Source organism: Phocoena sinus, chromosome 1, assembly GCF_008692025.1.
Source record: "Phocoena sinus isolate mPhoSin1 chromosome 1, mPhoSin1.pri, whole genome shotgun sequence".
In the NCBI taxonomy this organism is placed as follows: domain Eukaryota; kingdom Metazoa; phylum Chordata; class Mammalia; order Artiodactyla; family Phocoenidae; genus Phocoena; species Phocoena sinus.
The window spans coordinates 163,782,940-163,809,946 of record NC_045763.1 but is presented as its reverse complement, the minus strand read 5'-3'; the positions used below and the strand labels follow the sequence as shown (position 1 = coordinate 163,809,946).

Sequence of the window (27,007 nt, the reverse complement as noted above, 5' to 3'; positions counted from 1 at the left end):
GGGAGATTGAGATTGACATATATACAGTAATATGTATAAAATAGATAACTAATAAGAACCTGCTGTATAAAATAAAATAAAATAAGATTCAAAAAAACGCAATTAAGAAAACCGTTTATCCATACAGATGATGGGGTGGTGTGCACAAAAAATGGTTGAAGACTGTTGACAAAAATTGGGCAAAGCAGATGTGGGAGGATTGCGGGAGCTGGTTCTTCTCCAAATGATCTTTGCATTTTCATTTGTAAAGTTAGCATACCATTTGGCTTTGATATGCTGAGGGCCTGGGGTTTTTTTTACCCTCTGTCTGTGCCTCCTCCAGCTGTGACTGAGTTTATTTCTTTTAACTGCTATTTAGAGTTGATAGATAGCCATAGATAGCCAGGTCTCAAATGTGTTAGTGTATTAACATAAAGTTTTAGAGGCAAGTATTTTCTTATTATGATAGTGACAGATGTAGCTGGGCTTTTCTTTCATAGGTTTGGCTGTGATAAGTATGTTACATAAAGATAGAAAAAAACAAAACATATATAGTTTTTCTCCCTAATGTAGCTACTGACTAGTTTTAATCTAAAATAGTGGTGGTGGATAATGAAATATCTGGGGTGGTGGCGTATGTGCAACATACCTGGATGAATCACCACAGAATTTTCTTCTCACATATATATATGATGAAATGGAAGAAACTTTATTCACCCGAATTCCTCTTGGAGAGGAGTATGTGTTTAGAAGAAATATTTTGTGAAGCCGGTTGAGGTCAGGGTAGGGGACCCCAAATGACCTGCTCAGAAATCAGGAGGTATTCCAAATGCCTTCTAAGGGGGCTGAGTCTTGCTAACCAGAAGCTTTGTTTTTTCTGATTACTGAGATGGTCAGGTCTGCAAGCTTAGACGTTAGGAGCAGCTCTTAACAATAGAAGGAATAAGAATTGGACTTTGCTTTTCATTTATCTATTTATTATTTCAAACCTCTTTATTAAATCTTTCTCCCTTTGTCACTCAGCCATGTGACTTCAACTGATGTATTGCTGGGGTACACGGCATGTGCCCAGGGTAACAGAAGCTTCGGAATAAACATAGCACATCTGCCTGAGGGATTAGTGGTCTCCATAAATTGTGGAGAATTCAAAACTCACATGCATTTTAAATTTTTTAATATTTATTTATTTATTTGGCTGTGCTGGGTCTTAGTTTCTGCTTGCGAGGTCTTCGTTGTGGCATGCGGGATCTTTTTTTTTTTTTTTTTAGTTGCGGCATGCAGGATCTTTAGTTGTGGCATGTGGGATCTAATTCCCTGACCAGGGATTGAACCCCTGCATTGGGAGCACAGAGTCTTAACCACTGGACCACCAGGGAAGTCCCAAAACACACATACATTTTAAAAACATTAAATTTTAAAGAAATTGCTCTGGGTCCTTTGAGTCTGTGCACCTAGACACACCCCGCTCCATCACATCATGTACTTACCTTCCCCAGGCCCACACAAAGTGCTATAAGAATTCAGAGGACAGAGAGAACATTTCTGGCAGTGGACAGAGTCCTGAGTGAGCACAGAGGCTTTATGGAATCTGGACATGAGGTGAGTCTCAAAGGACTGGGAATATTTGTTAGGGAGCAATTGATGGATGTGTGTTGGGGTGGGTGTCCTCACCGGGGGACATGCCAGATGAGGGGGTGGCAGGAGTCCCAGCTCAAGGGTTGAAATGCCAGACAGAGAGTAGACCTATTTGGCTAAACTGTGAGAGAGTGAGAGGTAAGATCAGAAATGCATATGGGATCAGTGGGTGGGAGCCAAGTATCAACGGTCCTGTTCATTATTGGAATTTCTGATGATTTTGGACATTATCAAAGAGATGCTCTAGGGCGGTTAACAGAGAGATGGTATGCAATGGTGGAGGCTGAGTTAAGAGGCCAGGTTGTTTGGTTAGTGATTCCTAATCAGAGATTCCTAATTCAGAATCTGCTGTGGAACATTTCTAACTATCTATGTGGAGTCACCCACCATTGGAGTTTCTGATTCAGGAGGTCTGGTGTGAAGCCCAAGAAAGCTGTATTTGTAAAAAGCTTTCCAATGAATTTTGTTGCATTCCCCAGTTAAAAAACCCTGGGATGGGAGGTGATTATATCAGGGAGGAAGAAATTTTCCTCTACCCTCTAGGTTCTTCTGGCTACTCTAAGAATTAAATTGACATGACACATGTATTAACAGAAGAAAATCAAACAAAGTTTAATAACATGTATACATGGGAGAGACCCAGGAGAACTGGATAACTGCCAGAATGGCTGAAGCCCTCACCTTAAACACTGTCTTCAGCTAAAGAGAAAAGAGGGTGTTGAGCATGGGGAGAGTCAGTTATTGGAAAGCCAGTTACCAGGAAAAGCACAATAAACAAGGAGAGAATATTCTGCAGATTTAAGTCTTCTCTACTGATAAGTTTCTAGAAATTTGGTCATTCTCCTCTTCCTGGTACAGTGGTGGGTGATACCCTTACAAATGGAGTTTTCCCTTGCAAATGGAAATATTTCTTACAAAAGAGTGATTCCTACTTGGTTTTCAGAGTTTTTCCCAAGTCTGCTGTTTCTTAGAAAATAACCAGCTTAAAATAATATTCCAGAGAAACACATTTTGGGGTGGCAAATTCTGCTCCCTTACGATTGCCATGTCCTACTTTTAAAAAAAATTTTTATTGGAGTACAGTTGATTTACAAAGTTGTGTTAGTTTCAGGTGTACAGCAAAGTGAATCAGTTACACATATACATATAGCCACTCTTTTAGATTCTTTTCCCATATAGGGCATTACAGAGTATTGAGAAGAGTTCCCTGTGCTAGACAGTAGGTCCCTACTAGTTATCTATTTTATATATAGCAGTAAGTCTATGTCAATCCCAATCTCCCAGCAATACCCTACTTTTAATGTAATGGAACTTGGACATAGGGTGGTAGCAATGGCAATGGAAAAAGGTTCAATTTGAAAGACTTAGCAAAAGAATAAGGAGGACGTGAATTGGTATTAGACCACTCCCTGCTCCAATGTATGTGATGTCCTGAGCCATTCCCCAATATGAAATAAAATTCATAGTTTATGGCAAGACAAAAAAATTTAAACATAAATATATTTTCTTTGTCCTTTGGCCTCCTCTCTCCCCTCCACTGTGCATTGTGTGTCTGCATTACGCATCAACCAAGCCTACCCATTGGCCCAAATACCTGCTCAACCATAAAGAGCAACGTTCTCCCAGGACCAAGAAGACAACTCCTTAAAAGGTAACATTTCTTCTTGATCTTGTAATGAACCGTGGTGACCCATGACCCACTACTTGCTTTGTACATTTAGATCTGGATGGTGTAAACTGTCAATAATACGTACGTCATTGAATACACAGCCCTCTGTCTCAAAAAACTTATATAAGTGTGCTCTGACCTCTGACAGGCAGAAAAGTTCTCAGAGCTTTCTGAGAGGCTGTGCCCATGTTATAATCCTCAATGTCTTGAATAAAATTTTCCATTTCTTTTTTGTTGTTGGTACTTAGCTCATTTATTTTGTTTTTTGTTTTTGTTTGAATAGGTAATCACAACAATTTAATAATAAAAGTACTATAATAATTATAAACAAAGCCTAACATTTACCAGGGTTTTTTTTAAAATTTTTATTGGAGTATAGTTGATTTACAATGTTGTGTTAGCTCCTGCTATACAGCAAAGTGAATCAGTCATGCATATACACATATCCACTCTTTCTCAGATTCTTTTCCCATATAGGTCATTACAGAGTATTGAGAAGAGTTCCCTGTGCTATACAGTAGGTCCTTATTAGTTATCTATTTTATATATAGTAGTGTATATATGTCTATCCCAATCTCCCAGTTTATCCCTGCCCCCACATTTCCCCCCTGGAAACTGTAAGTTTGTTTTCAAATTTTCCATTTCTTTCTTAGATCAACTGATTAATTTTTTCATCGACATCACTATCTATGTATCTTTCAGATTAGAACACGCTAGTTTTTCCAAATCACTTGTGGCTGCATTAGCCTCACCTATAACTCTTTCCTTGGAAGTAATTCTGCAGAATACGTATTTCTTTGAGATCTTGGTGGGCAACTTTTAAAAAGGATATTTTTGCACACTGATATTGCTTACATCATTCTTAATGTTTCAAAAGCATTTTATTATAATTTCCAGCTTCTTTTTTGTCCCATTCTCTCCTTTATTTGTTTATTTATTTCCTTGTTGGTTATCTATTTTATTTTATATTTTTAAAACTTTTTAATATGGGAATTTTCAAATACATATACAAAAGTAGAGAGAATCATGAACCCACATACCCATCACCCAAATTTAACAGTTATCAACATTTTGCCATTCATCTTCATCTGTCCCTCACCTCAATTCTTTCTCTCTCCTGGAATTTTTGTTGTTGTTAGTTTCTGCTTTATAACAAATGAATCAGCTATACATATACACGTATCCCCATATCTCCTCCCTCCTGCGTCTCCCTCCCACCCTCCCTATCCCATCCCTCTAGGTGGTCACAAAGCACCGAGCTGATCTCCCTGTGCCATGCGGCTGCTTCCCACCAGCTATCTATTTTACACTTGGTAGTGTATATGTGTCCATGCCACTCTCTCACTTTTTCCCAGCCCTAGGAAATGAATACTGTGTGCAGCAGCGGGGTAGTGCCGGCATGTGGGCTTGTGCTCTGGCTGCCTGTGCCAAGGCGTGCGCCCTATGGGATTTGGCATTTACACGGGCCTGCGTGGGAATATAGACAGGCTGAAGGAGCCAGAAATAAAGAAGAGTCAGGGATTGGGACAAGGGAGGCTGTGGAGGAGGGCCGGAGACCCAGGACGCCAGCCCTCGTGGGGAGCGTAGCACCCCAGAACACTGAGAGCGATCAGCCACGGCAGTGGACAGGAAATTTTTCCTGGGGTAGGAAATCGGTGTCCAGAGGAGACCAGAAACACCTCAGTAGAGGACAGGGGACAGCATGTGGGCTGGATGCCAACAGGATAGGAAGTTTCCCCCTGCACCCTGGGGCCACCTTGAGAAGGAAGTGGGTGTGCAGCCAGAGTTCCTTTGGAAAGGGGAAGAGAGCTGATAGGGAATTTGAACTTGGAAAGTGAGTGAATCTTTACGTGAAAGAAATGTTTCTAATCTAGAAGAGCCTGAGTTATTTTTTATTGGAAAATTTAAGATTTGTGTATGTGTGTTGTCATTGGGGATTGAGCACAAGGTAAGACTATAAGAAATATTTAGGGCTTCCCTGGTGGCGCAGTGGTTGAGAGTCCGCCTGCCGATTCAGGGGACACGGGTTCGTGCCCCGGTCCGGGAAGATCCCACATGCCGCGGAGTGGCTAGGCCCGTGAGCCATGGCCGCTGAGCCTGCGCATCCGGAGTCTGTGCTCCACAACGGGAGAGGCCACAACAGCGAGAGGCCCACGTACAGCTGCTAAAAAAAAAAAAAAAAAAAGAAATATTTAGAGAAAATGTTTCTGATTTCTGCATATTTAGAGTTTTATGTAAATGTCAACTTCAATCCCAATCCACCCCTGAACACATATTCTATTGTGTTTTTCTCCCAGTGTTTCTTTCCTCCACTGAACTGTAAACTCCTCCTAGGTAGAGATGATGTGATACATCTTTGGATATCTGTGTCTCCAAGACCTAATGGTACAATTATGACACAAAGTATGTCCTCATTAAATATTTGTTGAATGAATGGAAAACTTCAAAATGATTAAGTAAAATTTTCTTTTATTTTTCCTCAATATATTTTTGTCAAGTTTTAGTTTTTCATTATTTTTCCAGTTTTATGGAGATACAACTGATATATGGCATTGTATTAATTTTTTTTTTTTTTTTTTTTTTTTTTTTTTTTTTTTTTTTTTTTTTTTTTTTTTTATGCGTTACGCGGGCCTCTCACTGTTGTGGCCTCTCCCGTTGCGGAGGACAGGCTCCGGACGCGCAGGCTCAGCGGCCATGGCTCACGGGCCCAGCCGCTCCGCGGCATGTGGGATCCTCCCAGACCGGGGCACGAACCCGTGTCCCCTGCATCGGCAGGCGGACTCTCAACCACTGCGCCACCAGGGAAGCCCCTGTATTAATTTTTTTAAAAATTTATTTACTTATTTTTGGCTGCATTGGGTCTTCATTGCTGCGTGCAGGCTTCTTCTAGTAGTGGCGAGCAGGGGCTACTCTTCATTGTGGCACGTGGGCTTCTCATTGTTGTGGCTTCTTGTTGCAGAGCACGGGCTCTAGGCGTGTGGGCTTCAGTAGTTGTGGCACACGGGCTCAGTAGTTGTGGCTTGCAGGCTCTAGAGTGCAGGCTCAGTAGTTGTGGTGCACGGGCTTAGTTGCTCTGCGGCATGTGGGATCTTCCCGGACCAGGGCTCAAACCCGTGTCCCCTGCATTGGCAGGTGGATTCTTAACCACTGCTCCACCAGGGAAGTCCCTGACACAATACAAAAAGTATTAGTTTTAGATGTGCACCATAATGATTTGCTATCTGTATATATTGTGAACTGATCACCACAGTAAGTCTAGTTAACATCAATCAACCTCACATAGTTACAAATTTTTTTTATTGTGATGAGAACTTTTAAGATCTATTCTCTTAGCAAATTTCATATATAAAATACAGTATTGTTAACTACATATAATCACCATGCTGTACATTACGTCCCCAGAACTGATTTGTCTTATAACTGTAAGTTTTAACCTCTTGACCACCTTCACCCATTTTTTTCAGGTTTTAATGAGTGTCCAGATTTTCTTAGAGCCCTTGCCTTGGAACTGCCCACTGCAAGAGTATGAAGTCTGGGGAGCAGGCTCAGGGTCCAGGCGGAGCCAGGAGGATGGCAGTGGCTCTAGATATGATGTCTGAGTGTGAATTCCCATTTAGGATTTCTCTAAGCACAAGAGTCATGGCTCTGTGGCAGGGTGTCCTACACCTGTGAATAAATCAGGGATGGAAAAGAGGAATTTTTCCAAAACAGCGCGAAGTTTCTGGTAAGAGCTTTCCTGCTACTTAAGAAATATTTAAAACTTCCACAAGTGTAAATTAATGCAGATGTAAATAACCATTCAGACAACCAGGAATTTGACAAGCAGAGGTGTCTGCCAACATGTCCTGAGTAATTAACTCGATTTTTGCACTTTCTTTCTTTTGCTGGCAGCACTAGGCAACACTTACTTATTTCTTAGCTCTGGCTGGATGCTGCCGATTCTAGGAGTTAAAAAAAGATTTTGGATTTTATTGTCCAACTTCTCAGACTATGGAACCTACTGTGAGAGTAAAGGCTGACCCTAGAAACTTCTGTTCTCGATTCTGAAGCTGGTTTAGCATTAAGCCTTGGGCGAAGCCACTAGCTTCTCCCTGACCCTTTTTTTTTTTTTTTGGAGCCATTTCACACGCGATCATTCTATCGATCAATTTTCCAGATCTCCGTGGGAACTGATTAAAGAGGGTGAGCTCTGGTGATGAAAGCGGCTGAGTGAGCACAATCATTGCTGTTCAGAAAACTTGAAAATGCCGAAATTTCCTTTTCTAAGTTTGGATCTGCTTTTGCCTCACCTTTGCCTGGACATTAGAACATCTAAATAATTCTCAGGGGCAGAAGCTCAGTGCGTTGCTATTCACAGGCTCTGCCACAGAAGGTCACTGAATTCCCAGCATCTCTGTGCTCATTTCTTGTTCAAGGGCACTTTGAAGGTATAACTGGTCATTGTTTAGTCTCCTCAGATGAGATGGACTATCTGGGGTTAAAGGAAAAATAAGTTACATCCCTTCTATGTGCGGGCAAAGCTGATTTTTGTCCTGTGAACTGCAGGCTGCAGCTTCTTTTTGAAGCTGACTCTTGGAGGGTTTGGCCAAGGGCTGATTTTTTGGATTTTTTTTTTTTTTTTCCAACAGTTGGCCACTTATCTCTGATGGCTGCTCTGTAGCTTAAAGTGATATTTCTGCCCCAAACTCAAGTTTCAGGGATGAGAAAAGATTTTTAACCCAGAATACACACACAGCTGGCCAGCTCCAGGGAAGGACTCCTTGGTCAGAGCGAGAGAGCTCCTTTGGGTGTTCTTTGAGTCTCTTCGGCCCTCACCTCCACACGTCAGTGTGGCACTGAGAGAGGAGAGTGAGGGCCCTGAGGGCGGGGCTGGGGCTTTCCAGCAGCACCCAAATGGGGGCTTGGTGGGGACCAAGTGGGACCTTATTGTTTTGCTTGGAGTTTTGCGAATTACCAGTATATCGGCATATTTGCTTTTAAATGTGAACACAGTACTTGGCATGTGGTCGACCATGAATAAATGTTTGTTAAACAAATGGAAAAATAATTGATGCCCCAATTCCACCGCTGATCATATGAAAGATTTTTGGGTTATCGGTTCCTTGGGGTGGTTTTTACCACTAACTTCCTCGCTTCTCACGGTAACTGCTCTCCGTCTTAATCTTGAACCTGAGGCTGTACCTATGCCACAGAGTCTTCCTTTCCATGGCTTTGACTCTTTCCCACCATCTCTCCTCCCAGGTGATGGGTCCTGGCTGAATTTGTGACAGCAGTGTCTGGAGGCTGGTGGGACTCCTGGGGCTATTACGCATTACATTTTGCTGTAAGATTTATAGGGGTCTTGGCCGCAGAAACAGCTCCTTCCCTAGAGTTGCATGTACAGAAACATGATGTGGAAGTCAATTGGAAAGGCAGACTCTAACTTCTCTTCAACCTGCTTTTATTTAATCCGGGTCAGTGTTCAAGGCAGCAAACCTACTTTTCTAATTAAGCTTCCCTTCTCACTTTTATTAATAAACTCACAGCCAAGCTAATCTGTTCAGTGGGGTCCTGCACCCCATCACCTCCATATATCCCACCCACCTGTTCCTCCAAGTGCCGCTAAAGTGTCAACTCCTCCATCAAGTTTCCCCTCTCTCCCAGCCACCACCCCCTCTGAACTGTGAAGTCATTTATGACCTGCATTACCCCGGTACAGTTAGTCCAGTCCCTTTGTGAAGTGTGGGATTTGGGAAATCTGTGGTCAGGTTGCCTGGCTTTGAATCCCGACCCGTCCATCTACTAGCTGTGTGTTGCTGGCAAAGTTACCTAACTTCTCTGTACCTCTGGAACTTACAGATGGCATCTGGGAGGAGCTTGGTCTCACTGGGGGAGATGGGCTCCTTGGAGGCCTGTTCCCGAGGATCAGGAGAGAACACAGACTAATCAGGTCCAACTGTTTTGGTACCTGCTCCCTGCTCTGCACACCAGGACATAAAGGTTGGCACAGTCTCAGCTGCAGATCTTCCATTTTTATAGACCCCTGGCACTGTAAAATGTAAAGCAGGGGCTTCCCTGGTGGCACAGTGGTTGAGAGTCCACCTGCCGTTGTGGGGGACATGGGTTAGTGCCCCGGTTGTGGAGGATCCCACGTGCCGCGGAGCGGCTGGGCCCGCGCGCTGGGCCTGCGCGTCCAGAGCCTGTGATCTGCAATGGGAGAGGCCACAACAGTGAGAGGCCCGCGTACAGCAAAAAAAAAAAAAAAGAAAAAAATGTAAAGCAGCCCATTTTTACTCCCAGACGCGTAGCTGCCAGGTTTCCGCAGTCTCTCTCCAGGAAGCCAGCATCCCTCGGCTTCCACCTATGACGTACAGTGAGGGGGCTTTAGAGTCAGAGCTGGACGTGGAGCCTAGCAGGCTCTGCTACTTACTGTGTGACCTTAGGCAAGGGCCTTACCTCTCTGAGCCTCAGTTTTCTCATTGGTAAAATGGAGATGATAAATCTCCACAGTGCAGAGTGTGGGAATGAGAGGAGAGAGTGAATGTCAAGTGCTTGCCCAGGATCTGGCCCCCAGTAAGCACCCAGCATTCGGATTCATTTTTTTCCTATTTTTAAATTTATTTTTAATATCTTTATTGGAGTATAATTGCTTTACAATGGTGTCGTATTTTCTGCCGTATAACACAGTGAATCAGCTATACATATACATATATCCCCATTTCTCCTCCCTCTAGCGTCTCCCTCCACCCTCCCTATCCCACCCCTCTAGGTGGTCACAAAGCAACGAGCTGATCTCCCTGTGCTATGTGGCTGCTTCCCACTAGCTATCTATTTTACATTTGGTAGTGTATATATGTCCATGCCACTCTCTCACTTCGTCCCAGCTTACCCTTCCCCCTCCCTGTGTCCTCAAGTCCATTCTCTATTTCTGCATCTTTATTCCTGTCCTGCCCCTAGGTTCTTCAGAACCTTTTTTTTTTTTTTAGATTCCATATATATGTGTTTTAGCATATGGTATTTGTTTTTCTTTTGCTGACTTCACTCTGTATGACAGTCTCTAAGTCCATCCACCCCATGACAAATAACTCAATTTCATTTCTTTTTATGGCTAACTAATATTCCGTTGTATATATGTGTCACATCTTCTTAATCCATTCATCTGTCGATGGACACTTAGGTTGCTTCCATGTCCTGCCGATAGTAAATAGTGCTGCAATGAACATTGTGGTACATGAGTCTTTTTGAATTCTGGTTTTCTCAGGGTATATGCCCAGTAGTGGGATTGCTGTGTTGTATGGTAGTTCTATTTTTAGTTTTCGAAGGAACCTCCATACTGTTCTCCATAGTGGCTGTATCAACTTACATTCCCACCAACAGTGCAAGAGGGTTCCCTTTTCTCCACACCCTTTCCAGCATTTATTGTCTGTAGATTTTTTGATGATGGCCATTCTGACGGGTGTGAGGTGATACCTCATTGTAGTTTTGATTTGCATATCTCTGTTGATTAGTGATGTTGAGCATCCTTTCATGTGTTTGTTGGCAATCTGTACATCTTCTCTGGAGAAATGTCTATTGAGGTCTTCTGCCCATTTTTGGATTGGGTTGTTTGCTTTTTAAAATTGAGCTGCATGAGCTGCTTGTAGATCTTGGAGATTAATCCTTTGTCAGTTGCTTCATTTGCAAATATTTTATCCCATTCTGAGGGTTGCCTTTTTGTCTTCTTTATGGCTTCCTTTGCTGTGCAAAAGCTTTTAAGTTTCATTAGGTCCCATTTGTTTATTTTTGTTTTTATTTCCAGTTCTCTAGGCGGTGGGTCAAAATGGATCTTGCTGTGATTTATGTCATAGAGTGTTCTGCCTGTGTTTTCCTCTAAGGGTTTGATAGTGTCTGGCCTTACATTTAGGTCTCTAATCCATCTTGAGTTTATTTTTGTATATGGTGTTAGGGAGTGTTCTAATTTCATTCTTTTACATGTAGCTGTCCAGTTTTCCCAGCAGCACTTATTGAAGAGGTTGTCTTTTCTCCATTGTATATTCTTGCCTCCTTTATCAAAGATAAGGTGACCATACGTGCATGGGTTTATCTCTGGGTTTCTATCCTGTTCCAGTGATCTATAGTTCTGTTTTTGTGCCAGTACCATACTGTCTTGATTACTGTAGCTTTGTAGTATAGTCTGAAGTTTGGGAGCCTGATTCCTCCAGCTCTGTTTTTGTTTCTCAAGATTGCTTTGGCTATTTGGAGTCTTTTGTGTTTCCATACAAATTGTGAACTTTTTTGTTCTAGTTCTGTGAAAAATGTCATTGGTAGTTAGATAGGGATTGCATTGAACCTGCAGATTGCTTTGGGTAGTACAGTCATTTTCACAATGCTGATTCTTCCAGTCCAAGGACATGGTATGTCTCTCCGTCTGTTTGTATCATCTTTAATTTCTTTCATCAGGGTCTTGTAGTTTTCTGCATACAAGTCTTTTGTCTCTTTTGTCTTAGGTAGGTTGATTCCTAGGTATTTTATTCTTTTTGTTGCAAAGGTAAATGTGAATGTTTCCTTAATTTCTTTTTCAGATTTTTTCATCATTGGTGTATAGGAATGCAAGAGGTTTCTGTGCATTAATTTTGTATTCTGCTACTTTACCAAATTCATTGATTAACTCTAGTAGTGTTCTGGTAGCATCTTTAGGATTCTCTATGTATAGTATCATGTCATCTGCAAACAGTGACAGCTTTACTTCTTCTTTTCCGATTTGGACTCCTTTTATTTCTTTTTCTTCTCTGCTTGCTGCGGCTAAAACTTCCAAAGCTATGTTGACTAAGAGTGGTGAGAGTCGGCAACCTTGTCTTTTTCCTGATCTTAGCGGAAATGTTTTGAGTTATTCACCTTTAAGAACGATGTTGGCTGTGGGTTTGTCATATATGGCATTTATTATGCTGAGGTAAGTTCCCTCTATGTCTACTTTCTGGAAGGTTTTTATCATAAATGGGTATTGAATTTTGTCGAAAGCTTTTCTGCATCTATGGAGATGATCATATGGTTTTTATCCTTCAGTTTGTTAATATGGCATATCACATTGATTGGTTTGCATATATTGAAGAATTCTTGCATTCCTAATATAAACCCCGCTTGATCATGATGTATGATCCTTTTAATGTGCTGTTGGATTCTGTTTGCTAGTATTTTGTTGAGGATTTTTGCATCTATGTTCATCGGTGATATTGGCCTGTAGTTTTATTTTTTTGTGGCATCTTTTTCTGATTTTGGTATCAGGGTGATGGTGGCCTTGTAGAATGAGTTGGGGAGTTTTCCTCCCTCTGCTATATTTTGGAAGTGTTTGAGAAGGATGGATGTTAGCTCTTCTCTAAATGTTTGCTAGAATTCACCTGTGAAGCCATCTGGTCCTGGGCTTTTGTTTGTTGGAAGATTTTTTAATCACAGTTTCAATTTCAGTGCTTGTGATTGGTCTGTTTATATTTTCTATTTCTTCCTGATTCAGTCTCGGAAGGTTTGCTTTTCTAAGAATTTGTCCATTTCTTCCAGGTTGTCCATTTTATTGGCATAGAGTTGCTTGTAGTAATCTCTCATGATCTTTTGTATTTCTGCAGTGTCAGTTGTTACTTCTCCTCTTTCATTTCTAATTCTATTGATTTGAGTCTTCTCCCTTTTTTTCTTGAAGAGTCTGGCTGATGTTTTATCAAGTTTGTTTATCTTCTCAAAGAACCAGCTTTTAGTTTTATTGATCTTTGCTATGGTTTCCTTCATTTCTTTTTCATTTATTTCTGATCTGATCTTTGTGATCTCTTTCCTTTTGTGAACTTCGGGTTTTTTTGGTTCTTCTTTCTCTAATTGCTTTAGGTGTAAGGTTATGTTGTTTATTTGAGATGTTTGTTGTTTGTTGAGGTAGGATTGTATTGCTATAAACTTCCCTCTTAGAACTGCTTTTGCTTCATCCCATAGATTTTGGGTCATCGTGTTTTCATTGTCTTTTGTTTCTATGTATTGTTTGATTTCCTCTTTGATTTCTTCAATGGTCTCTTGGTTATCTAGTTTAGCCTCCATGTGTTTGTATTTTATTTGTTTAGCCTCCATGTGTTTGTATTTTTTACAGATTTTTTTCCTGTAATTGGTATGTAGTCTCATAGCATTGTAGTCAGAAAAGATACTTGATATGATATCAGTTTTCTTAAATTTACCAAGGCTTGATTTGTGACCCAAGGTATGATCTATCCTGGAGAATGTTCCATGAGAACTTGAGAAGAGAGTGTATTCCGTTGTTTTTGGACAGAATGTCCTATAAATATCAATTAAGTCCATCTTGTTTAATGTATCATTTAAAGCTTGTGTGTCCTTATTTATTTCCATTTTGGATGATTTGTCCATTGGTTAAAGGGTGTGTTAAAGTCCTCTACTATTATTGTGTTACTGTCGATTACCCCTTTTAGGGCTGTTAGCATTTGCCTTATGTATTGAGGTGCTCCTATGTTGCATGCAAAAATATTTACAATTGTTATATCTTCTTCTTTGATTGATCCCTCAATCATTATGTAGTGTCCTCCTTTGTCCTTGTAATAGTCTTTATTTTAAAGTCTATTTTGTCTGATATGAGAATTACTCATCATAATTGCTACTCATCAAAATTTCTTTTGATTTCCATTTGCATGGAATATCTTTTTCCATCCCTTCACTTTCAGTCTGTATGTGTCCCTAGATCTGAAGTGGGTCTCTCATAGACAGCATATATACAGGTCTTGTTTTTTTATCCATTCACCAGTCTGTGACTTTTGGTGGGAGCATTTAATCCATTTACATTTAAGGTTGTTATCGATATGTATGTTCCTATTACCGTTTTCTTAATTGTTTTGGGTTTGTTATTGTAGGTCTTTTCCTTCTCTTGTGTTTCCTGCCTAGAGAAGTTCCTTTAGCATTTGTTGTAAAGCTGGTTTGGTGGTGCTGAATTCTCTTAGCTTTTTCTTGTCTGTAAAGGTTTTAATTTCTCCGTCGATTCTGAATGAGATCCTTGCTGGGTTGAGTAATCTTGGTTGTAGGTTTTTCCCTTTCATCACTTTCAATATGTCCTGCCGCTCCCTTCCGGCTTGTAGAGTTTCCGCTGAAAGATCAGCTGTTGACCTTATGGGGATTCCCTTGTGTGGTATTTATCCCTTGCTGCTTTTAATATTTTTCCTTTGTATTTAATTTTTGATAGTTTGATTAATATGTGTGTTGGTGTGTTTCTCCTTAGATTTATCCTATATGGAACTCTCTGTGCTTCCTGGACTTGATTGACTATTTCCTTTCCCATATTAGGGAAGTTTTCAATTATAATCTCTTCAAATATTTTCTCAGTCTCTTTTTTTTTCTTTTCTTCTTCTGGGACCCCTATAATTCTAATGTTGGTGCATTTAATGTCCCCAGAGGTCTCTGAGAGTATCCTCAGTACTTTTCATTCTTTTTTCTTTATTCTGCTCTGCAGTAGTTACTTCCACTATTTTATCTTCCAGGTTACTTGTCTGTTCTTCTGCCTCAGTTATTCTGCTATTGATTCCTTCTAGAGATTTTAAAATTTCATTTATTGTGTTGTTCATCATTGTTTGTTTTCTGTTTAGTTCTTCTAGGTCCTTTTTGAATGTTTCTTGCATTTTGTCCATTCTATTTCCAAGATTTTGGATCATCTTTACTATCATTATTCTGAAGTCTTTTTCGGGTAGACTGCCTATTTCCTCTTCATTTGTTTGGTCTGGTGGGTTTTTACCTTCTCCTTCATCTGCTGTGTATTTCTCTGTCTTCTCTTTTTGCTTAACTTACTGTGTTTGGGGCCTCCTTTTTGCAGTATGCAGGTTCGTAGTTGCTGTTGTTTTTTGTGTCTGCACCCAGTGGGTAAGGTTGGTTCAGTGGGTTGTGTAGGTTTCCTGGTGGAGGAGACTGTTGCCTGTGTTCTGGTGGATGAGGCTGGATCTTGTGTTTCTGGTGGGCAGGACCACGTCTGGTGGCATGTTTTGTGGTGTCTGTGAACTTATTATGATTTTATGCAGCCTCTCTGCTAATGGGTGCAGTTGTGTTCCTGTCTTGCTTGTTGTTTGGCATAGTGTGTCCAGCACTGTTGCTCACTTGTCGTTGAATGGAGCTGGGTCTTAGCGTTGAGATGGAGACCTCTGGGAGAGCTTTTGCCATGTGATATTACATGGGGCTGGGAGGTCTCTGGTGGACCAATGTCCTGAACTCAGCTCTCCCACCTCAGAGACTCAGGCCTCACACCCAGCCGGAGCACCAAGACTCTGTCAGTCAGTCGTCTCAGAAGAAAAGGGAGAAAAAACAAGAAAGACAGAAAGAATAAAATAATAAAGTTATTAAAATAAAAAGTATTATTAAAAATAAAAATGCATTTTAAAAAAAACAAAGAGAAGAGCAACCAAACTAAAAAACAAATCCACCAATGATAATAAGTGCTAAAAACTGTACAAAAGAAAACAAAACAATAAAACAGACAGACAGAACCCTAGGACAAATGGTAAAAGCAATGGTGTACAGACAAAGTCACACAAAGAAGCATACACAGAGACACTCACAAAAAGAGGAAAAGGAAAAAATATATATATATTAAAAGAAAAGGAAGAGAGCAACCAAATCAATAAACAAATCTACCAATGATAATAAGCTCTAAATACTAAACTAAGATAAACATAAAACCAGAAACAAATTAGATGCAGAAAGCAAACCCCAAGTCTATAGTTGCTCCCAAAGTCCATTGCCTCAATTTTGGGATGATTTGTTGTCTGTTCAGGTATTCCACAGATGCAGGTACATCAAGTTGACTGTGGAGATTTAATCCGCTGCTGCTGAGGCTGCTGGGAGGGATTTCCCTTTCTCTTCTTTGTTCGCACAGCTCCTGGGGTTCAGCTTTGGATTTGGCCCCGCCTCTGCGTGTAGGTCGCCTGAGGGCATCTGTTCTTTGCTCAGACAAGATGGGGTTATAGGAGCAGCTGATTAGGGGGCTCTGGCTCACTTAGGCAGGGGGGAAGGAGGAGTACAGATGCGGGGCGAGCCTGCGGCGGCAGAGGCCAGTGTGACATTTCAACAATCTGAGGCATGCCGTGTGTTCTCCCAGTGAAGTTGTTCCTGGATCATGGGACCCTGGCAGCGGCAGGCTGCACAGTCTCCTGGGAGGGGAGGTGTGGATAGTGAACTGTGCTTGCACACAGGCTTCTTTGTGGCTACAGCAGCAGCCTTAGCGTTTCATGCTTGTGTCTGGTGTCTGCGCTGATAGCCGTGCTGCCGCGGCTTGCACCCATCTCTGGAGCTCATTTAGGCGGTGCTCTGAATCCCCTCTCCTCACGCACCCCAAAACGACAGTCTCTTGCCTCTTAGGCAGTCCCAGAGCTCTCCCTGAGCTCCTTCCTGGCTATCTGTGGTGCACTAGCCCCCTTTAGGCTGTGTTCACGCAGCCAACCCGTCTTCTCCCTGGGATCTAACCTCCGAAGCCCGAGCCTCAGCTCCCAGCCCCCGCCCACCCCAGCAGGTGAGCAGACAAGCCTCTCAGGCTGGTGAGTGCTGGTCGGTAGGCACCGATCCTCTGTGCGGGGAAACTCTCCGCTTTGCCCTCCACACCCCTGTTGCTGCGCTCTCTTCTGTGGCACTGAAGCTCCCCCCCCCGCCCCATCTCTGCCAGTGAAGGGGCTTCCTAGTGTGTGGAAACCTTTACTCCTTCACAGCTCCTTCCCACTGGTGCAGGTCCTGTCCCTATTCTTTTGTCTCTGTTTTTTCTTTTTTCTTTTGCCCTACCCAGATATGTGGGGAGTTTCTTGCATTTTGGGAAGTCTGAGGTCTTCTGCTAGCATTCAGTAAGTGTTCTGTAGGAGTTGTTCCACATGTAGATGTATTTTTGATGTATTTGTGGGGAGGAAGGTGATTTCCACGTCTTTCTCCTCCACCGTCTTGAAGGTCCCTTTCCAGGATTCTTAATAACCACTATTTATCCATACTTCCGCAGAACACATAAACGGTTGCTGTTGTTAAATGGTGGGGTCATTGTGACATCTGGTGCTCATTCAGATGACGCTTCAAGGACTTGTTTTGTTCAAATGTGACAGAACTTCCTTCATTCCAAATGCGTGTGTGTGTGTGTGTGTTGCATGTATGTATACAGACACTCTGATCTTTATAATGATTTCAGATAATCTTTACGAGAACTGAGAAAATGGAATAATTGACTCACAGTGTTTTTGTTCCCAATGAAATTATTTTATTTTATTTATTTGTGTGTGTGTGTGTTTTATTTTAGTTTTTTAAACTTTTTATTTAATATTGGAGTAGAGCTGATTAACAATGTTGTGATAGTTTCAGGTGCACAGCAAAGTGACTCAGCCATACATATACGTGTATCCATTCTCCCTCAAACTTCCCTCCCATCCAGGCTGCCACATAACATTGAGCAGAGTTTCCTGTGCTATACAGTAGGTCCTTGTTGGTTATCAATTTTATTTTAATTTAAAAAAATTTGGCTTCATTGGGTCTTCGTTGCTGCATGTGGGGTTTCTCTAGCTGCAGTGAGTGGGGGCTACTCTTTGTTGTGGTGCGTGCTCTTCTCACTGTGGTGGCTTCTCTTGTTGCAGAGCACGGGCTCTAGGCATACGGGCTTCAGTAGTTGCAGCACGTGGGCTCAGCAGTTGTGGCTCGTGGGCTCTATGGCACGTGGGCTTCCATAGTTTTGGTGCACGGGCTTAGTTGCCCCACGGCATGTAGGATCTTCCCAGACCAGGGATCTAACCTGTGTCCCCTCCATTGGCAGGCAGACTCTTAACCACTGGCACCACCAGGGAAGTCCCTATCCATTTTAAATATAGCAGTGCGTACATGTCAATCCCAAACTCCCTAACTATCCCTTCCCCCCACCCTTTCCCCCTGCTAACCATAAGTTTGTTCTCTAAGTCTGTGGTGACTCACAGCTTTTAAAAACAGAAATGCCGGTAGAGCACAGAGGTGTGGAAAAGCTCAAGGAGAAGAGATGGGACTCTCAGAGCACGTTAAAGAAAGGAAAGGAAATCATGGCAGTAATATTTAGACTCCATAAAATTAGATTCAACATTAATCTTGTGAGTTACAGACTCATAAGCTGTGGGGCTAAACTTAGTAGTCTCAGATTTTCTGCAGGACTCCTGAAATTGTTATTAAGGGTGGCATGCCTGCTCACAGCATGTGGGAAGCATGGGAATATATTTCACAACTGACAGAAATGCTCAGAGCCTCAAGTCTCCTCTCTGAATTAGCAAACAGAAAAAAAGTAACGGCATTACAGACTTATCATGTTAATAATAACGCCTGCCCTGTATGTGAAGGCATCCACTTCTGTGCTTTAAGAGGATAAAGGGCCAGACTCCAGCATGTACCATGAACCTCTTCCTGAAAGCTCTACAGTTTAAGACAATTTCGCCTGACACAACAGCTGCCTCTTAAGTGGTATTGTTAAAATAGACGTTATATATCCAGGTGTGGAAGGAGCCAGGACCCAGAACTAAATGGGGTGTTTCTAACAAAGGCTCATTGTTTGCCATCTGTTTACAGTGCCTGTTTAACATTGCTAATAATAGCAAAATCACAATTTCCACAGAAGGCAGCGTTGGCAGGAAGATGACACTTAGACGAGTTCAGAACATAAGCAGGGAGCTGCCTCCCATTCCTCTGCTTCCCTAACCCCCGGACCCTCTGAAATGGTCAGTTTTGGGGTTCAAGTCCCTCCCTGGTCCCCCTCTGTCCCTCTCCCCACCATTCTTTTGTGAAAATGTGGCTTCTGTGAAAGGCTGGGTCCTGTCTGCACAGGCCAAGCTGGCTTATAGCTGGTGTTCATGTCAGAACTGAAACACATCTGCAGGGCGTGGAGAGATGAAGTAAGTAATTTGACTAAAGTCACACAGCTTGCAAGTGGAAATTTAAGCTCAAAGCTTCCCGACTAGTTTGTCATCTGATTCAATTCAGTGAAAAATACTCCTATTGAACACATTCTATGTCCAAAGCCTTGTCCTAGGAGCCTGTACAGGTATTTGCACTCCTCTGTTGAGGTTCTTATCGTAGATGGCTCTGTGCATCTCCGTTAGATTCTGAGTTCCTTACAGGCATGGATTGTGCCATGTTTATTGGGCTTGCAGAGTAGTAAGTGCTCTTAGGTAAGTAAGTAAGAGGTAGATATGGTCCATCTGCAGGTTGCTCATCATCAGTGGGGCAGACTAGTTTAAGTCAACTACCATACCACTCAGACCGATAACTGCATCCATCCATCCATCCATCTGTACACATCCATTTCTTGAACACTTACTGGATTAAGTGATACAAGCTTCCAGTTATAAAATAACAAGTCAGGGTGATAGATATACAGCGCAGGGAATGTAGTCAATAATATCAAAATAACTTTGGCGACAGACGGTTACTAGACATCACGGTGATCAATTCACAGTGTATATAACTGTTGAATCAGCGTGTTGTACACCTGAAAATAATATCATATTGTATGTCAACTATACTTCAATAAAAATTTTTTCTAAATTCTTTTTGCATTACAGCATTACAAACTGTTCATTGATATCAAAAATTCTTTCAGTTTTAGCCTCAGTTCCCAGATCATCAGAGATATTGTTTAATTCTCTTTGTTTATTTGATGTATGGTATTGTTGTGGACTGAACTGTGTCCCCCACTAATTCATATGTTGAAGCCGTAACCCCCAATGCTTGGAGATCGGGACTATAAGGAGGTAATGCAAATTAAGTGAGGTCATAATGGTGGGTCCTTAATCCGATAGGAGTGGTGTCCTTATAAGAAGAGGAAGAGACACAGATTCCTTTCCCTCTTCCTCTCCCTCCCCATCCGTGTGTGCACAGAAGAAAGGTCATGTAAAGACATGGTGAGAGGGCGATCATCTGCAAGCCAGAGAGAGAGCTCTCACCAGAAACTAAACTTTCTGGTACTTTGATCTTGAACCTCTAGCTTCCAGAACTGTGAGAAAATAAATTTCTGTTGTTTAAGCCACCCAGTCCGTGATATTTTGTTATGGCAGCTGGAGCAGACTAATACAATAATAAATACAAAGCTTCAAGAAAAAAATTTACAGTGAATTATTGACTTTACATCTTTCATTGCATCATCCAGGGGTAATTGAATACAGTGACTTAGTGCCAAATTAAAAACATTTAAAAACATTTCTAAAATTTTGGCTGAAATACCAGACTTCCTCCCTAACATACAGGCACTAGCACCGTCTGAACAAAAAGTTTCCATGAAAATATATCTCACTGACACCATTTTTCTTAAACATTGACAATAAAGTTTGGTCATTATGTCAAGTATTATTCCTTCCAACTCCACAAGATCAACAAAATTTCTCATTTTAAAATAAAATTTTAATATGCTTTTATATGAAACAGTTGAAGGTTCATAGAAAGTGAATATTTTACTCTTTTGATTTATAACTTTTAAATTAAGTTGTTTTCTCATTTCAGTAGATATATATTTTCCAACAAGTGGGAACATAAATCTAGAATGTAATGTATTCTTATATAGGTACTAGCCTTTTGAAAATGGCTATTGAATATTTCGTGTTTGGAAATGCTTGATTGTGTTTAAGCACATGCTGGCTAGTGCTAACCTTTTAAAAGTTACTTTCTTAATATTTTTAACCATTTAATCAACATTTTGCTAAACTTAGAAGATTTTGTTCTTTCAAATACATTATTGTGTGAAACTGATCTTTTGATTGTTTTTCTCAGTGATAATTACAACTCTCTTTTATTGAACCATGAGCTTTGGCAAAATGTGATTGCCACTCTGATGAATATCTAAATCTTTTAACAGTCAACTCAGAGCACCATTTGCGTCCCATATTTATATCCCTAGCACTGATGAGACACTTGTATTTTTGTTAAAATAATCTAATTATTTTACATTAAAGAAATAAAAAGTATTGTGTGCATTTGCACTGATTCTTGCACACTGTAAAAATGTTCAGGTCGTTTGGATTTCCACACAGTAAATATTCTAGGCTATACTTCATTATTTTTTTTTTTTTTTTTTTTTTTTTTTTTTTTTTGCGGTACGGGGGCCTCTCACTGTAGCAGCCTCTCCCGTTGTGGAGCAGAGGCTCCGGACGCACAGGCTCAGCGGCCATGGCTCACGGGCCCAGCCGCTCCGCGGCATGTGGGATCTTCCTGGACCGGGGCACGAACCCGCGTCCCCTGCATCGGCAGGCGGACTCTCAACCACTGTGCCACCAGGGAAGCCCTATACTTCATTATTAATATTGCTTGTTCTTTTCAGGCTCAGAAGATTGAGTTGTATGATATTTAAATGGAACATTAAAAAATGTATCCATGTTGGTTTTCTCTTTAGTCTGTGGGTTTGTTTTTAATATTTTATTTATAAATTCTTAAGTTTATAAATATTGAAATACTACATTTACCACTTACACAAGCATTACAATGCACAAATACAAGTAAAGTGACAACTATTTGGAATCAGTGGCAACCACATGACTTCAATATAGTGATAAACCAGGATATCAATAGCACGGTGTGCTCTGTGTTAAATAAGCATCCGAGAGGCCCATTTATCAATGATCCTTGTGACATCCTATGACAACTGGCCCAAATGAATGAGTTTAATTTAGAATTTTTAATTATTTATTAATTTTCCTGTTTGCTGCAGCAACTGTAATACTTACCAACTGGAACAGAAATCTTTCAAGAGTATCACAATCACTGCAGTTATACCAGTGAGGGAATAGGAAGTTCAGGGCTGGTGGGGTGGCCCAGTTATGATGCCAGTGGTATTTCCTCCCTCTGTCTTTTTGGCTTCTCCATTCTTAATGTGTTGATTTCCTTCTCATGATCACAAGATGGCTGGTGTGCCTCCAGGCATCAGGTTTGCATTCCGGGTAAAAAGAAGTATATATCTCACAGGTTCAAGCTGTGTCACATGGCCACTGCTACCTGCACAGTGGCTAGGAAAAAAAAAATCAAGGAATTGGCTTTTCAATGTCTACAGTAGCTGAAACAATGTAGGTTGGCAGCATATTATGATTTATAAGAAATATATCAATATATTTGGTCATTCAAATGTCCACCATCTTAGCTCTGCTCCCAAAACCCCTGAAATGGCCTGAGTGATAAGAGCAGTGGGAGCATCTTTTGTGATAATATTTGGTCTCTTGTCCTCAGTTCCTGAAATCACTTCAGAGTCAGAAAGGTGAAATGGTGTCTCGTTATTCATAACAAGCCCCTTTCCACCACAACTGGGTTTATGTTAATGGTGTGACTCCTGGAAAGCACATAAGGATAGGGGCTAGTTGTGCAGGGAATCAACCATGAATAGAGGGTTGGAACTTTTAGTCCCACTCCCTGATTTCTGGGAAGGGGAGAGGGGATAGAGGTTGACTCTGTTACCAATGATTTAATCCATCATGCTTGTGTAATGAAGCCTCCACAACAGTCTAAGAGGACAAGATTTGGAGAGCTTCCATGTTGCTAAACCAGAACCCATCACTGTAGGTGGTGCATCCCAAACTCCACGGGGACAGATGTTCCTGTGTTCAGGACATTTTCAGATTTTGTCCTGCGTATCTCTGGATCTGGCTGTTCATTCGTATCCTTTAATATCCTTTGTAATAAACTGGTAATCTACTATGTAGACTAGATTGCTAAGTAGTGTGAACCATTCTAGCAAATTAATCAAACCCAAGGAAGGAGTCCTTGGAACCTCCAAATCAACAGCCAGCCAGCAGAAGCACAGGTGACAACCTGGTCTTGTGATTGGCATCTGAATTGGAGGACTGGCTTATGAGACTGAGCCCTTAACCTGTAGAATCTGATACTATCTCCAGGTAGACAGTGTCAGAATCGAGTTGAATTGTAGGTCACCAGCTGGTTTCTGAGGGGTGCGTGGTGATGTGGGAAAATCCTCCACATTGGAATTGGGTGCAGAACACTTTAGCTGGTCACTCAACATCTATTTCTAATCACTTTATTCCTTGTCTTCCTACACTGTGTCATAGCCACTTTTTTTTTTTTTTTTAAGACACTGCCTGGTGAAAGAGTTATTAATTACCTCAGCAGTTAGACTGGGAACCTTGTGGATCCCTAACGATGCCCACAACACATGGGTACTAAACAACAGTTGTTGAATAAATAGTAACTGCCTGGGGTTCTTATTTTCTGAAATTCTATCACTGCAGTCACCTTTACTGAGATACCATTCTATAACCAATAAAACTAAATAAAGCATGGCTGGGGAAAGGGCAAGAAAAATAGAGGCTGTGATATGGATGGAGACTTGAAAGTCAGAGTGGTAGGATAATGAAAATTTCTTCTGATGTAGAGACTTCTGCTGCTGGTAATGCTGGGCTAGATAATTCAGACCAATCCTCCGACTGAACACAATTTTAAAAGCTGGATGAAATATAAAAACATCTTCTTAAAAGCACCAAAGACTCAACAAGGGAGTAAGAAATTACTGGGGTCAAGTTCTGAGAGTGGTTGGGAATCCAGAAACATCAGCCTAGCACTTGGGGTCAATTTTGCCCTAGAGGCATTTGCTAATCTAGAACAGGTGGCTGAGAGGCTGCTTTTAGTGCTTTGCAGGGTTGGAGCAAAAGTCAGAGTCCAAGGACCACCAAGACTTGGGACTTGAAAACCCACTCGCTTTGGCTTGGGATCCAAAAGGACTGTTGCATGTGAATAAGAGTGAACCATAAAAAAACCAGCCCTTACACAGACCACAGTCAATGGGTAGCCCACAAATCTCAATCCCTGAAATTGGATTGAGGTAATTCTAGAGTGTTCATTTCCCCTAGACACTTGGTAAATGAGGTAGAAAATTTTCTTTGGAGGAAGATAACATCATCTCAGACCTCAAATTTCCACAAGAACTTTTAAAAACAATGTTTGACATACAATAAAAAATTACTAGACAGATGAGGTGCTAGGACTCCGGAAGCAAGAACCGGCAGAAACAAATGACAACAGATCAGCCTTAAAGGGACTCCAAATATTGAATGGTCAAATTTCCCTTTGAGATTATAGTATCGTTTTGGTGTTACAAAAATTTATGCAGTATAATTACAACAATTAAAAGAAATAATTGATATCAAGTAAAAAGCAAAAATAGAGCTAGAAAGAAATATACCAACCACTTTTGTGTTAGTGGTGTCTGAGGGTGGTAAATTATAGCGTTTGCTTCATCTTTTCCCATCTCTGTATTTGCAAATTTTCCTTAATGAAACTTTATACTTGGAGACATACTTTGGTGAAAGATAAAGTGGCAACAAATACAACACAGAGCAGGGCTGAAATCACAGGTATGCAACCTCTACAGTTGCGGGGCGTGGGGCGGGGGAAGTCCTGTACTCAGAAGGGCCTCACCCCTGGTTTAAAACTCTGCCGGTTGCTATCTTGAAATTCTTTATATGTCAATACATTTAAACAAGAAGCCCCACATTTTCATTTCGCGCTTGGCGGTGCAATGGAGACCCAGAGGCAATTACATGTTGACCCTTATGCAGATAAGGAAACCGAGATTTAAAGAAGTTTAGAAAGTTGCTCTTAGAACGGAGTCTGACTGCAAAAGCACATGCTCTTGACACTTTAGACCAACACCAATACACACAGAGTCACTGCTGCCGCCTTTCCGGCCCACAATAGTCCTCAAAGTCTAGTTTCCCCATTCCCAAGGTCAGACGGCGGGGGAGGGTGGAGGCGGCGAGTGAAAGACGCTCATGCAGAATTCTTCAGGGATGCGCTGCAAACGCAGCCCGGAGTATTAAATCCACAGCTCGGGAAAACCCACCCGAACAACCCTGGGTTCCAAGAGCTTGTCCTGTGTGCCCAACCAACACGCTTCCAACTGCCTCGGCGCCACATTTCCCACTGCCGAGCAAGTGGCGAGATACGGAGCGGCTCCTGCAACCTTTACGTACGAGGTACACACATACCCTTCCGCAGCTTCCCGCCTCCTCCAGACGCACGTGTTTAAAGAGTCCCTGCTCCTCCCCACCCAGCCCCACCTCGGCGCGACCGTCCTGCCCCGCCTACGCCGCTGGCTCCAAGTTTCCTCGGAGAGGCCCGCTGGCGCAACCGCAGCGGCGGCGGCGACCGGGATCCTGCCTGCGCTTGGCCGCCCACCTTTCCCCAGCCTCGGCCGCCTCAGTCTCCGCCCGCCGAGGAGGGCGTGCTCGGCGGAGCCGGAGCCGAGAGGGAGGGGATCCCCGGCTGCGCGTCTTCACTTCTCGCAGTGGCACAGGCGGCGGCAGCAGCAGGTGGAGCGAGCTTCCGCGGCGAGCGGCTCTTGGCCTGAGATCCACTCCAGCTGCCCGGGCGGGAGCAGGCCCGCTGGGCTGGAGCCCGTGCCCGGCCCGGTCCAACCCCTCGTTTCCGGGGAACTTGTATTACCGAGGCCGGTGAGCCGGGGGCCGCAGCAGGGGCCGGGCGCGCCCAAGAGCGCAGGGCAGCCGTGGAATCCGCGTCCGGGGCGCAGGACCAAGGGGACCTGGCTCTTCCCGGCTACCTGAAGACCTGTTCTCCAGGGACTTGGGAGCAGCTCGGGGTCTGCCCGGGCACCTCGCTGGACGCTCTCGGTTGGCTCCTGGCTGGCGCGGGAGAGTCCCGAGCGGCGCTGTCGGCTCTCCTGTGTGGCTTAGGCGCGGAAGGCAGGGGGCTCTTCCCTGGGATTCCGGGGCCACGGGAGCTGTTCACGCGGTCCTCCGTGGAGTCCTCGCAGCCCTCGCCGTGTTGTCTCGAGAAGCTCGCCGGTTGACGCTAATCTGCAGGAGCTCTCTACTGATTTGGTTTCTTCCTCGATTTGGGGACAGTTCCCGCCAACGACGCCCGACGCACTTATTTTCGCAAACAAGCAGGAGTCCCGGGTCGCCAGAGCCTGCGGGAATCCTGGCCCCGTTCGCGGACCCTCAAGGCGCTTTCCGCTTGGCGTACCTTTTTTGCCCCCCTTTTGAGGGAGTGCGGTCCTTGAGGGGGACAACGGCTTCCTAGGCGCTGCTTTGTGTGTGGTGGGGTTGGAGTGCGGGCGGCCCCCGGCCGGCCATGGCCTTCACTTTCGCTGCTTTCTGCTACATGCTGTCGCTGGTGCTGTGCGCTGCGCTCATCTTTTTCGCCATCTGGCACGTGAGTAACCGGCAGCGGCTTCTAACTCTTTCCTTTCGCCCCCAAACGCGCCCCTGGCGACCTCCTTCCTCAGGTTCCCGAAGATGCCACCTCACTTTATCCACATTGCGAGTGTGGACGGATGGGAGGCCGGCTGCGGCGCACCCGAGGTTAGACTCTCTGCCGCTCCGTTGTCCCAGGGCGGGAGACGGTTCGCGGCAATCCTGAGGCCGGGCGCGCCTTCGGTGCCCTGGCTACTGGCTGTAGGCGGAGAGACCGCCGGTTTCCGGGGCAGAGCACCCTTGCCAGGGCCTGGCCTTGTGTCCCAGACCCCGGGGACTAGCGTCTACAGCCCCATCTACCCCCTTACTTCCCCGGCCGCCTCCTCTGCTGCCCGCGGGAGGCGAAGGAGAAGTGCCACTGTCGGCCCGGCAATTAGTCAAGTAACTATAACAACTAAACATTTAAAATGTCAGTATCTGTGGTGGGTTGCATTTAGACATAATTGGAGACAAAGTGGAAACACGACGGGAGCGTCTTGTAAGAGGAAGTAGGGAGAGGCCGGGCCCGGGGAGCGGAGTGGACGGGAACCAGGTGATGGGGTTTGGCAAGGAAGGCAGCGGGCGG

The 27,007-nt window shown here is 43.1% G+C and overlaps 1 protein-coding gene and 1 long non-coding RNA gene across 3 annotated transcripts in view; both read left to right on the top strand.

The window, feature by feature from the left end:
- LOC116743775 overlaps positions 1 to 6,983 on the top strand; it is a 114,607-nt gene extending 107,624 nt beyond the window's left edge. The window contains exons 7-9 of the long non-coding RNA XR_004346877.1: positions 1,476 to 1,578; positions 3,188 to 3,265; positions 6,748 to 6,983. This is a non-coding gene — a long non-coding RNA (uncharacterized LOC116743775). The remainder of the gene's footprint in view (positions 1 to 1,475; positions 1,579 to 3,187; positions 3,266 to 6,747) is intronic.
- Positions 6,984 to 26,283: 19,300 nt separating this feature from the next.
- The window catches only part of CNIH3 (cornichon family AMPA receptor auxiliary protein 3), a 118,124-nt gene continuing 117,400 nt past the window's right edge, over positions 26,284 to 27,007 (top strand). For both annotated transcript variants that reach the window (XM_032646781.1, XM_032646792.1), the window contains exon 1: positions 26,284 to 26,401. In XM_032646781.1, the coding sequence (XP_032502672.1) occupies positions 26,321 to 26,401 (81 nt within the window). In that variant the 5' untranslated portion in view covers positions 26,284 to 26,320. The remainder of the gene's footprint in view (positions 26,402 to 27,007) is intronic.